Raw genomic sequence first — 12,645 nt, 5'->3', positions numbered from 1 at the left:
CCGGTCATGCTGAATGATGTTACAGGCAGCATAACGTTCTCCACGGCTTCTCCAGACCCTTTCACGTCTGTCACATGTGCTCAGGGTGAACCTGCTCTCATCTGTGAAAAGCACAGGGTGCCAGTGGCGGACATACCAATTCTGGTGTTCAATGGCAAATGCCAATCGAGCTCCACGGTGCCGGGCAGTGAGCACAGGGCCCACTAGAGGACGTTGGGCCCTCAGACCACCCTCATGAAGTCTGTTTCTGATTGTGTTTAGGAGTTTAATTGACTTGATGCTATACCCTGATTAAAAAGTGTTCCTTTAATTTTTTTGAGCAGTGTATAAGAGAAAGGAAAACTTGAAATCGCATCATATGACCCCTTTAATATGAATTCAAATTATATAAATATATTTAATATAATTCTGATTATATGATATAATATCTGATTTGTCTTCTCGTTCCTCAGAGAGCCCTACCATGACATCCGATTCAATCTTATGGCGGTGGTTCCAGATCGCAGGATAAAATACGAGTCTAAGCTGGAGATCCTGAAACGGAACAGGCAGATCATTCTGGAAGGGCTCCAGCAGGTTAGGGAGAAAAAAGTGAGTACTTTTTTGTGTGTGTGAATAAAATCCAAACTTTGGAGTCTCAAACATTCTGTGAAGGATTTCTCTATTGGCACTTTTCCATGGTACGGCTCACTTTTGGGGGGTTTCCACTGTGTTCAGTACCTAGTACCTGGTACTTTTTTTTTAGTACCACCTCAGTTGAGGTTCCAAGCGAGCCGTACCGATACTAAAATGTGACGTGAAAACACTGCAGATTCATTGGATTTGTGACACGAGACACCAAACCCGCTAGATTTAAATAGTCAGCAACAGCCAGCGCAGTCACTTTTTTAAACAACTTTCTTTAAACGACTGGCGCACACAACTTGAAAAAAGAAATGGCTGTATCGTGGCGTAGATGGGGTGGCCGCACAACTATAATGATCAGTTTATAATCCCACCCACATTGAAGCGTTACTAAACTGCAGTGGAAAAGCAAACCAAGCCAAAGTAAAGTGAGCCGAGCCGTACCACATAGTGGAAAAGCGCCATATGTGTCAAATCTAGGTCAGTTGTCAATGTCTCAGTACACCTATGTACATGCTACAGGTAATTCAGATGACCCAACAAGGTTCAGGCCAGGATCGAAAGCAACAAGACTCCTCCTCCTCAGAAGACACGCCTCCTGCTGTGAAAAAGGAGGAGGGGCAAGATACGCCGATACCTTTGTGTACAGAGCAGGCCTCACCCACTGGTAACATATTTGAATTTAACTTAATTTGAATGTCTTAAATTTATTTAAAATGAGAACCTTTTGATTAATACCTGTTATTGCCAACAATGACATGTGTGGAGAAATAAGTCAATGGGAACATTCTTGCCTCAAAACATACAACAGTCCGTGTGAATAGGTTTTAATAGTAATGTATAAATATAGTTTAAGCGTTATTCAGTAATGTAGGGATTCAAAAAAGAACCTAAAACATGTCCCATGACACTTTAGAAACTCAGGAAGGTGCCACTGCTCTCCCAAGTCCCGCTGGAAAAGTCAGACCCATGGCTAAACCTGCCACCTTGCCTACAGGGGGCGCTCCGCCACCAGCCCCTCTACCTGTTCCCAGCCCCAACCCCAATCCCATCGTCCAGCGTCTGCCAGCCTTCCTGGACAACCACAACTATGCCAAGTCCCCCATGCAGGTAAGGTCGGTTGTGTTTCAGGATATCTGGAATAGTTAGCATGATATGTGCTTTCATTCAGTATGCTTGATGATTGATAGGAAGAGGAGGATCTTGCTGCAGGTGTGGGTCGCTCACGCCTACCTGGCCCCCCTCAGCCCACTTATTCCGATGATGAGGATTACTATGTTGATGAAGAGGAGGAGTGCAGCACTGCAGGTGCAACAAGCAGGTATACAACTATCAAAGTGTTCAAATTTGAACATATTTAATGTGTTCTTGCAGTAGTAACAAACCTCCAGTACTCAAAAGGGCGATAGAGTTCTTTCAAATGTCTGTATCGTTAAACTAAAGGTGTTATTATTCAGCAAACTATAAACATAGTGACAACTTAACAACCTTTACCTAACTTGCTTGGCAACATTTAGTAGTAAAGCCGCCTTTCACTGCACGCAACATTGGGACACGACTGTCGCATTTCTCCCCCTAGTGGCAGTCACACAGAACTTTCAAATTGGTCATGCAGCAACGTTACCTTGGCATATTCACAATGGTAAAATGAATGCTTTTAATGAATATAATTAATGTATGAATGTATCGTCACAAAATAAAAACATAGTAGGTTTTATAGGGCTAATCAATGTAAATAATGATTTAATAATTATAAAATAATTATTTCTGCCATAATTATTCTAAAGCACCATTTTACAGAAATAGTGTTTAAAGAATAATGTTAATGTGAACAAAATATTGGTAATTCTAACCTTACGCTCATAGTTTTTAATAGAATACATCCGGTCGGGTGGTCGCAAACGATCTAGCCACTGAAGTTCAAATATTTTAATGCATCCAAATCGGATCCAAAATTTCCGCATACGCATATGATCGTAACTCCACGCAGCTCCCGCACTACTCTCCATTGGAAATGAATGACTTTCGGTCTGTCGTTTGTCGGAGATAGTGGAAAGGCAGCTTAAGTAGTAGAAAAAATTACTGTAGAAGCAAAAAAAAGCCCACAATAGTGGCCCTTGGAACACAATGACGTATTTGCATTCATGTAGTTACATAGAGTACGTTTTGGACCTTTATTGGTTGTCTGTGTGATCAGCAGGGTCCAAAGAAAGGTTGGTCTACGTGCACGTACCATGGGCCGAAGTGGAGTCTGTGCGGTTGCAGCAATGGAGGGTCAGCTAGCACTCAGCGTTTTAGCTGAGAAACTCAAGAAGGAAGTCCAAAGGAAGGACTCCATGGCTACAACAGGTTCCACACCTCTGAATGTACGCACCGAGGGTCGCACGGGTGGGATCAGCATCACCTCGGCCTGCCAGCCGTCGCCCACGCCCAGTAACGAAAGCACGGATACGGCCTCGGAAATCGGAAGCGCGTTCAACTCACCACTTCGCTCGCCCGCAAGATCGCAAGCAGCTACGCGGCCCTCCAGCCCTGTGGTGCCCCACTTGAGTCGTGTGCTGTTTGGAGAAGAGGAGGGGCTGCTTAGGTTAGATGCCCGACACAATCGAGCCGTCCGGGACTTGGGGGTGCTAGTGAGCTCCACGATGCTGCGACTGCAAGAGGATGGCGTCATGTACGCCTTGCCAGCTACAGGTACGTGTTCACGTTCAAAACAATGAGGTTTTAACAACTGAAATTTCTTTTGTGGAATACTTTTTTGGATAACCTCGATCTCATTTGACAGAAATCTTGGAAGGGTTAAAGAAAGCAGGTGGTGTGGAGAAGAAAGAGAAAGAAGAGATGACTGGTCCAGGAGGAGAGGAGGAAGTGAAGGAAGGACCATCAGTGGAGATGAAACAGGAGGACGTCAAAGAGTCAGTGGACATCAAACCAGACAAGGAGAACCTGCCATCCATCAATGCAGAAACCAGCACCAAACCTCCTGGAGAAAAATACACCCCTAAAGTAAGACACCAGAAATTTGTTTTCTTTCTGCGATGTAGTGATGTTTGCTATGAGTTAGTGATGCAACTTTCCATGAACTTGAGGGTTTCTGTTGCACAGGAGTTGCTGGCTTTGTTGAAGTATGTGGAAGCTGACATTGCCAACTATGAAGTGTGTTTGAAAGAAGAAGTGGAGAAAAGGAAAAAGTATAAGGTAAGTGTTTGACTTAAGGTTTCCGGTGAACAAGAACGTAATCTCGCAGGACTTTCCGGAATGATTTCCAGAGAACCTGTAGTGATGCTTTTTGTCCTTTTTCAGATCGATGACCAAAGGAGGACTCATAACTATGACGAATTCATCTGCACCTTCATATCAATGCTGGCACAAGAAGGTAAAAAATATGTTGTTTCTTCTGTGGAATGCAAAATCAGATATTTTTGAGAATCTTCATATGCCACAAAAATGGAAGCGTGAACGTTCTGTTAAACGAATCCAGTGGTTCCCAACCATGTTTAAACTTTGCACGTGATTTTCTTAATCAAACACACTTGATTCAGATCATCAGCTCATTAATAGACACTCCAAGACCTGAAATGGGTGTGTCAAACAAAGGAGACATTCAAAATGTGTAGTGTTGGGGGGGTTTCAGGAACATGGTTAGGAACCACTGCTTTAATCATTCCTTAATCATTCCATGTCCTTTTGGTGTTTTGTAGGTATGTTAGCGAGTCTGGTGGAGCAGAACATCTCCGTGCGTCGCAGACAGGGCGTAAGCATTGGCCGGCTCCACAAACAACGCAAACCCGACCGGCGGAAACGTTCACGACCATACAAAGCCAAGCGCCAATAAATGCTAAAAAAGAACCGAATGGCAGCAACTCGACAACTCAATCTTTCTGAAATATTGTCCAGAGACATTTCTGAAGATGAACAACGATACCAAACACCTCATTGACAGTGTTAGATATTGATTAAAATATATATATATATATATTTTTTTTATCAAGCTGTTTCACATAATAAACTGCCCATGTACAAGTACATCTCACGGGTGCAGGTCTCTAATCCACTGGCACTTGACTCAACAGTGCGTGAGCTACATCCTTTTTACAATCTCTAGATTATAGAACACTGCATTCTGTCAGCAATGTAACGTGGCAGTAACATATAGAGACCTCGGCTTGTAACTATACTCTAATTACTATTTTGAAAATTATAACGCGTTAAATTACTCCGTTACTAAAAAAGTAATCAAATTAACGTGTTATAGCCTAATTAGAAACTCTGCATACGCTTGCACCTGTTAATCGTTTATATTTTATATTAGTTCATGTTTCTTTTGTGCAATAGATGAATAACAATTTATTTGTTTTAGATATTTTATGTTTAGATATTTCTATTTTGCGGGAATCCCGTGAATCGTTTATTCTCCTGCATCCCGCACACACACACACGAGTGTCTACCCGCCCGCACCAGCACTCGCCCATCTTGTCCCGCGCCGCACTCTGTTGCGTCGGGTCTCGCGGGAGCAGGTCTCTGATCCACTGGCACTTGACTCGACAGTGCCTGTGCTACATCCTTTTTAGGTCTCTAGATTATAAAACACTGCATTCTGTCAGCAATGTAACGTGGCAGTAACATATAGAGACCTCGGCTTGTAACTATACTCTAATTACTATTTTGAAAATTATAACGCGTTAAATTACTCCGTTACTAAAAAAGTAATCAAATTACAGTAACGCGTTACTAAGTAATGCGTTACTGCCCAACACTGATCACCACTTGCTCACAAGATGTTTAGAGATACTGAACCATTTTTCATGTTGCCATTACTTCATGTACTGTATCAAGCTAATCATAAAACCAACAATCATTGGAGCACCATATTGGGAAAATGACTGAGTATCTTGACTGAGCATTGGGCTGGACTGATTCAGGCTCTAAATTACAAAGATTCCAAGGAATATTAATCTCCAGAAATCCCAAATATCTAGTCCAGGTGCTACCACAGATAATGGCGCTCCAAATTCACTCAAACAGTGCAGGGTATGTTTGTTGTTAACAAATGGACCAATCGCCAATCTGGATGGGATTCTAGAGATACGCTTTTCAAAGTCCACAGCTGTTTTGTTCATAAGATTAATAGACAAAAAGAATGCAAGATGTTTTAAGACTGTAAACTTGAGTTGGTTTGTGAATGTGTATTGGTTCATTTCATACAAATCATCTCAGCAAGAGTTAAATAAGAAAAGGTTTTTGGTTGAAGTTTACTTGTTCTTCACAATTTTCTTTAAGATTGTTTTTATTGGTAAGGAATAGGCCAGTGGGTTTTGTCTCAGACATGTTCTATTTGTTTGTACATGTATTTGTGTATTATCTGATGTCCACACAGGACTGTCAGGTCTAGACATTGAAATAAATGTTTCGAATTACACTGGTGGTCTTGGTTTCGTTTTTAAAAGCGTCTTGCTTGGAAAGAACTAGTCTTCAGACGTAGTCTTCCGCCCGCCACGCCCCCTCCTCATTGAAGGTGAAGAGCATCGCTATGGCTTCCAACTTCACGGTTTTTCTTCTGTCCACGGGATTATTCACGACTGTAGTCGGTAAGTGTCTAAGGAAATGTTTCTAAACATTTTAAACTTGCTTTTCGAGTAAATAAAGTTTTTGAACTACGAACACATGACGGATGTCATGTTTGTTTGGAAGTATGTGGGAAGGCTGCGCTCGTTTTTAAGATATTTTCAAATTATTCCGATATTCCCCTCTTTTATGTTTTACGTGTTTCTAGTTTGTTAATTATTTGTCATATTTTTCTAAACATTGTTATTGCGCGTTTGGCACGCCATGTTTCTTTTTCCACGTGGAGATTAAGTACACTTGTTGAAATTAAGTTAGTATTATAAATGTTTCCCTGTTGTTATAAAGATGTTAAAATGATCAAATTGTTTATGGTGCTAAACTGTAATATGACCAGTAAAACTCCAAACAAGTAAAAATGTTAGATCCTTGAAGGAAGGAAGTGTTCATTTTAGTCTACGTTAATCTTTTTAATGACTCAATTGAACCGATTCACACAAAAAAGAGAGGACCGTCTCATTTGAACACGTCAGACTCATGAATATTAGTATTGAATTTTAGTGTTGTTTAATGTAAATACCAATCTTTGAAAGAACCGATTGAAGAAAATTAGTCATATTTTTTTAATGTGTTTAAATGCAGTCGTTTTTTGTTCACACATTTGATGTTTTTATCATTAAAATGCTACTGTGTGCAAGACTTTTGTTGTTTTTCTCGTTAATAAAATACTGAATGGCTGCTGAGTCACTTATACAACCAATCAAGTTTTAATATTGGCAAAATATTGCTCAAAATGATTATTAGTCTCATTTTACCCTGATTAAAGGGGGTTTCTATGTCTCTGAAACATTTAACATGAACAGTGATGCTTTACTCCAAACTTCCAAACAAGTGATTCACAACACAGGTTAAAGATTTGAATTACTTTTAAAATGGCTCACATTTCCTCTGTTTTATTTGTTTAGGCTTTGAGAGATGCAGCATGTATAAGACAGACTCTGTAGTCTGTGATTTTTGGAGATCTGAGTTCTGCTGTGGGACCTGTGATGAGAGCTACTGCTGCTCGGATCAACAAAAGAAATTTACTATTAAAGCACAAAGTGACTGTCTTTTGTAAGGAATTACTTTTTTTCTTTCTTAATATAAATCAGAGCTAAATGTTTAATATTTCTCCCTCACCAGATGTTACCACTGGGTATTTATTCTGATAATTTATATTATTTTCTAACTAGATTGGTTGTGCATGATTCTAACAATCTTCAGTTTATTAGTTAATTTAGTTTGTAAATACTAAATACAAAAAATAAATATGAGAAATTCCATAGGGAAACCTGTTATTTATATGAAAATGTTTGTATAAAATGTAAATTTTTGGTATAAGCAAGTAGATTTAAACATAATAGAGCGCCACTGAAACTAAGTTTTGGACAGAGCTGCCATTATTCTGTGAGATTAAGAGAACAGGGACCCCAGAGGAAATACCTTCCTGCCATCATTTCCCTCTTCAGTCCCTAGACGACAAAGGATTTTTCTAGTGAATGTGTCAAATACAATCACAACTGAATCTTAGGCTCTGTTTACACACAAGTGGATGGCTGAAATATTATCTCCATTTGTAACCTATTATTGTGTTTATTCTCCATTATCTGTCCAAAAGCAAAGACCTCAGGATTTCGCCTAAATATTCTCCTCAACGCGACGCTGTTTCTATTGCCGTCAGTGCTTCCATACTAGGACTTGTAGTCGTCATCATTTTGTTCCTCATCTGCTGGGTCTGTCCACGCTGCTATCTCTATAAGAGGTTCAGAAATCCTAGACATAAGTTAATGTTTGTACGTTAAATTGGCCGAATGTTTTTAGAACATCATTTCAGCGTTGTTCCACCTTTGATTCTTCACAAAGCTGTGATTACGACAACTACGGTCGTCACGACACAATACCTTCCGCAGCCTTCAGCCGTCATTCAGGGCGGTCAGTACCTTCCCTACCAGGCTTTGCCAAATAACCCACCTTGTGGAGACCAACCAATGTCAACTGGACCACCACCCTCATATCAGGAGGCTGGTAAGATCTGCAAACAAGATGACCAAGACTATTTTAGCCAAGATGGCGAGCCATCAAAATGATTGCCGTCTTTGGTTTTCCAGTAGGTCCAGGGTATCCTGTTCCCATCCATGATGGTGGTCAGGCCACGTATCCTCTACAGTCATCGCTGCCCACAGACTACACCTCACCTCAACCAGCGTACAACCCTGCTTACACCAGTTGCAACAGTTCAGCCATCAAGACCAGTAACTAAACCCAAACCGCTGCATTCTGGAGGGTTACATATTTCGGCTCTGCTGTTGTGAATTGTGCAGCTACTGTGGACACTATCGTACAATGGTGTTGAGAATACTATTGTTGTTGTCCATTAATATTGCCGCATTTATGCTCTTGTTCACCATTATGTTTACACTTGTTTAAACATTTGAATGTTTCTTTCTCTCTATTCTAACCAAAGATCTATCCATTGTAGTTATTTTGGGTCCTAGATTGGTACAGATATTTTGAGATTGTAAATTTGTTAAGTTGTGAATGTGACTATCGATTCATTTCATGCCAGTCAAACTAAACAAGAGTCAAGCTGACTATCAGAGTTCAGAGTTGAAGAAATTGTTAGTATCAAGTTTACAGAAGTGGGTTTTGTCTCAGGCATGTTCTGTCTGTTTGCATTTATAGAATTGTGTATTTAAAATCAATATGCTTCACACGTTACACTGGTGGGTTTTGGTTTTGTTGAATGTTTCTTGCATGGGAGGGGCACTATAGCCACTTATCAGGATTGTTTGAGTTACAACGGCAAGAAAAACATGGTTTAATTGGTCCTGCAGTCTCCGGAAATACACCATCAGCACGAAACGAGGTATTGAGGGGGATGAGCAGCGCTGTGCCTACAACAATACGGTTCTTCTGCAGTTTTATTTGTGGTGACGGTAGGTAAGTGTCTAATAGTTTGTTTAATCAAACACTAAGAAAAATCTGTAGATAATGGAAAAAGGTACTGGTAATGTGTTATCCTGCTAATGTGTTTTAGATGTTTTCAAAGCTCCAAGTATTGTGCGTGTATAATGGCTGTTTTCATTCCTAAAACCCTTAAGGATTGCATGCAAATACTTACAAATTATAAAGACACGGAGTGTGAACTTTAACATCTACTCCTCGGCTATGTTCTATTCCTGAATGAATCTTTCCAGTCAGATCTTATCAAGGAATCAGCCGAACTAGCTGACAAAATTGATCTGAATGATTTTGTTCATAAATCCGACTGAAGAACTGTCTCAAATGTCAGAATCAAGACTTGTAGTACTGTTAAATGTAGGCTAAATTAAAATTATGTATATTCTTTGTAAGAACTGATTGACGATAGCACACGTAGGCCTACATCTGCAAGATGTCTGTAAAAGATCACTTAATCTGGAAAGCATCTGCTATGTACAAACATCTAAAAAATTTCATAAGATGTCAGTTTTACATACATTCTAAATCATAAACATCTTAAAGACATTTTCTAAACGTCTATTTGATTGGAACCGTCCTATTGATATATTGCAGATGAGCAAACACTAATAAATACGTCTCGCAGACGTCAAATAGATTCTGGTAAACCAACACTTCCAAGGAGTGCAAATTGGTCCAATGCTTAGCTTGTTATTCGAAGACTGAAATTGTTAGTATCAAGTTTACAGAAGTGGGTTTTGTCTCAGGCATGTTCTGTCTGTTTGCATTTATAGAATTGTGTATTTAAAATCAATATGCTTCACACGTTACACTGGTGGGTTTTGGTTTTGTTGAATGTTTCTTGCATGGGAGGGGCACTATAGCCACTTATCAGGATTGTTTGAGTTACAACGGCAAGAAAAACATGGTTTAATTGGTCCTGCAGTCTCCGGAAATACACCATCAGCACGAAACGAGGTATTGAGGGGGATGAGCAGCGCTGTGCCTACAACAATACGGTTCTTCTGCAGTTTTATTTGTGGTGACGGTAGGTAAGTGTCTAATAGTTTGTTTAATCAAACACTAAGAAAAATCTGTAGATAATGGAAAAAGGTACTGGTAATGTGTTATCCTGCTAATGTGTTTTAGATGTTTTCAAAGCTCCAAGTATTGTGCGTGTATAATGGCTGTTTTAATTCCTAAAACCCTTAAGGATTGCATGCAAATACTTACAAATTATAAAGACACGGAGTGTGAACTTTAACATCTACTCCTCGGCTATGTTCTATTCCTGAATGAATCTTTCCAGTCAGATCTTATCAAGGAATCAGCCGAACTAGCTGACAAAATTGATCTGAATGATTTTGTTCATAAATCCGACTGAAGAACTGTCTCAAATGTCAGAATCAAGACTTGTAGTACTGTTAAATGTAGGCTAAATTAAAATTATGTATATTCTTTGTAAGAACTGATTGACGATAGCACACGTAGGCCTACATCTGCAAGATGTCTGTAAAAGATCACTTAATCTGGAAAGCATCTGCTATGTACAAACATCTAAAAAATTTCATAAGATGTCAGTTTTACATACATTCTAAATCATAAACATCTTAAAGACATTTTCTAAACGTCTATTTGATTGGAAACGTCCTATTGATATATTGCAGATGAGCAAACACTCTAATAAATATGTCTCGCAGACGTCAAATAGATTCTGATAGAATAGTTTCTTATGTTTATTTCCCCTAGTCTGTCCAGAAACAAACCCTTAAAATATTCAAGTCATTCTCCCCATCATGGAAGGCCCATCCATTGTGCCCATGATAGCGTTTTTCGCAGTGGCCCTTTCTGTGTGCCTCATCTGGTTCTGCCTGGTGAAAAGATTCTTGAGACATGCGCAGCGTAAGTGTCAATATGTGTGTACAAAGAGCTGCATGTGGGTTTTGTACATACTTAATGCTTTCAAATCATCTTTTGTAGAAGATGTGCAGTCAAGAACTACAGTCACGAGTACACATCACCCACAATACTCACATAACCAGCCTGTGGCTAATAACCTACAGCCAGCTTATGGAGGGCATCCCATTCTGACTGGACCATGTCAGCAAACTTATGTACCGGGACCACCACCCACATATCAGGAGGCTGGTAAGATCTGCAAACATCTACCTAAAAAAGCTTTACAACATTAAACATACAGGCACTGAGTTTTGTTTATTTTATTTTATTTTTGTGTTAAACGATATGTAAAATAATGTGGGGGCTATTAATTTATCTGCTTTTATCTTTTGTAGAAGATGTGCAGTCAAGAACTACAGTCACGAGTACACATCACCCACAATACTCACATAACCAGCCTGTGGCTAATAACCTACAGCCAGCTTATGGAGGGCATCCCATTCTGACTGGACCATGTCAGCAAACGTATGTACCGGGACCACCACCCACATATCAGGAGGCTGGTAAGATCTGCAAACATCTACCTGAAAGCTTTACAACATTAAACATACAGGCACTAAGTTTTGTTTATTTTATTTTATTTTTGTGTTAAACGATAGGTAAAATAATGTGGGGGCTATTAATTTATCTGCTTTTATATCTGCCTATTTTAATGGTTTTGGGAAGAATAAAGTCTTGCGCATTTTACAACAACAAATGTTGTGCCGCTCTCTGAGGGACTGTTTACTTTTCATCGTGAAACTTGCTAATTAGCACATTATTAGGAAAGGCGGTTTGCAAAGATTCATTAAAAAACACTCCTCCTGTAGGTGAAGCTGGACCATGAATGATTCGCGAATTGATGCAGACAACTGAAAACAAGAAACTTTACATTTGAAAAATTAAGGGAAAAAAGATCAATCCTATCTTTAATTACCAAACAGCCAAATTTTTATTTGCTGGTTTTTGTTTTCCAGCAGGTCTGTTTCCTGCTCGCTTCAGCCAGGCTGCATATGACGGTGGTCAGATCATGTACCCTCTACAACCACCGGTTCAACCAGTGCTTCCCACAGACTACACCTCACCTCAAGCCCCATACAACCCTGCTTATGTGGAATCAGCAAAGACCAGTTAGCCACGCCCCCAAAATGGCCATCTATCAATGCTGGATCACAGAGAACTGTTAGTTTCCACGCTGCTTTGCCTTTGTGAATTGTGCAACTACTACAGACTCTGATAAGACTGTTGAGAGTAAAAGTATTACTGTCATTCATGTACATTTGCCATTTCTAAGTTAATACTTGCTTTGTGAACTTGTTTATTATTTACTCCAGTGACCCACTGTTTGTTTTTTTTCTCTTAATTTTTACCTATTTTAAAGGGGTCATATGATGCGATTTCAATTTTTCCTTAATCTCTGGAGTGTTACAAGCTCTTGGTGCATAAAGAAGATCTGTAAAGTTGCAAAGACTAAAGTCTCAAATCCAAAGAGATATTCTTTATAAAAGTTAAGAGTCAACCACACCTACCTAAAACGGCTC

The 12,645-nt window shown here is 39.6% G+C and overlaps 3 protein-coding genes across 3 annotated transcripts in view; all 3 read left to right on the top strand.

The window, feature by feature from the left end:
• Nucleotides 1–4,648, top strand: part of LOC107755981 (ubiquitin carboxyl-terminal hydrolase BAP1-like) — a 9,741-nt gene extending 5,093 nt beyond the window's left edge. The window contains exons 9-17 of the mRNA XM_016572945.1: nucleotides 453–591; nucleotides 1,147–1,291; nucleotides 1,541–1,734; nucleotides 1,815–1,945; nucleotides 2,822–3,318; nucleotides 3,410–3,630; nucleotides 3,730–3,822; nucleotides 3,928–4,000; nucleotides 4,326–4,648. Of these exons, the coding sequence (XP_016428431.1) occupies nucleotides 453–591; nucleotides 1,147–1,291; nucleotides 1,541–1,734; nucleotides 1,815–1,945; nucleotides 2,822–3,318; nucleotides 3,410–3,630; nucleotides 3,730–3,822; nucleotides 3,928–4,000; nucleotides 4,326–4,459 (1,627 nt within the window). The 3' untranslated portion in view covers nucleotides 4,460–4,648. The remainder of the gene's footprint in view (nucleotides 1–452; nucleotides 592–1,146; nucleotides 1,292–1,540; nucleotides 1,735–1,814; nucleotides 1,946–2,821; nucleotides 3,319–3,409; nucleotides 3,631–3,729; nucleotides 3,823–3,927; nucleotides 4,001–4,325) is intronic.
• Nucleotides 4,649–6,109: 1,461 nt separating this feature from the next.
• On the top strand, nucleotides 6,110–9,287 carry shisa10.4 (shisa family member 10, tandem duplicate 4). The gene is made up of 5 exons (XM_016572977.1): nucleotides 6,110–6,213; nucleotides 7,153–7,300; nucleotides 7,845–8,005; nucleotides 8,090–8,251; nucleotides 8,335–9,287. Exons 1-5 carry the CDS (start codon nucleotides 6,156–6,158, stop codon nucleotides 8,484–8,486), a joined length of 681 nt encoding a protein of 226 aa, XP_016428463.1. The 5' UTR covers nucleotides 6,110–6,155; the 3' UTR covers nucleotides 8,487–9,287.
• Nucleotides 9,288–10,874: 1,587 nt separating this feature from the next.
• LOC107756009 (protein shisa-5-like) lies at nucleotides 10,875–12,240 on the top strand. Its single transcript, XM_016572976.1, has 3 exons — nucleotides 10,875–11,068; nucleotides 11,147–11,314; nucleotides 12,082–12,240. Exons 1-3 carry the CDS (start codon nucleotides 10,963–10,965, stop codon nucleotides 12,237–12,239), a joined length of 432 nt encoding a protein of 143 aa, XP_016428462.1. The 5' UTR covers nucleotides 10,875–10,962; the 3' UTR covers nucleotide 12,240.
• The last annotated feature ends 405 nt before the right edge of the window (nucleotides 12,241–12,645 follow it).

This window comes from Sinocyclocheilus rhinocerous, unplaced genomic scaffold (assembly GCF_001515625.1).
Source record: "Sinocyclocheilus rhinocerous isolate Xijiao unplaced genomic scaffold, SAMN03320098_v1.1 scaffold1283, whole genome shotgun sequence".
Lineage (NCBI taxonomy): Eukaryota > Metazoa > Chordata > Actinopteri > Cypriniformes > Cyprinidae > Sinocyclocheilus > Sinocyclocheilus rhinocerous.
Note: the sequence above shows the minus strand (reverse complement) of the source record. Positions and strands in the feature narration are given on the sequence as shown.

Coding starts and splice junctions, on each gene's coding strand:
- shisa10.4 (XM_016572977.1), top strand. CDS start 6,156: ATGGCTTCCAACTTCACGGTTTTTCTTCTGTCCACGGGATTATTCACG. Junction 6,214..7,152: donor ATTATTCACGACTGTAGTCG/GTAAGTGTCTAA, acceptor TTATTTGTTTAG/GCTTTGAGAGATGCAGCATG. Junction 7,301..7,844: donor GCACAAAGTGACTGTCTTTT/GTAAGGAATTAC, acceptor TCTGTCCAAAAG/CAAAGACCTCAGGATTTCGC.
- LOC107756009 (XM_016572976.1), top strand. CDS start 10,963: ATGGAAGGCCCATCCATTGTGCCCATGATAGCGTTTTTCGCAGTGGCC. Junction 11,069..11,146: donor ATTCTTGAGACATGCGCAGC/GTAAGTGTCAAT, acceptor CATCTTTTGTAG/AAGATGTGCAGTCAAGAACT. Junction 11,315..12,081: donor ACCCACATATCAGGAGGCTG/GTAAGATCTGCA, acceptor TTTGTTTTCCAG/CAGGTCTGTTTCCTGCTCGC.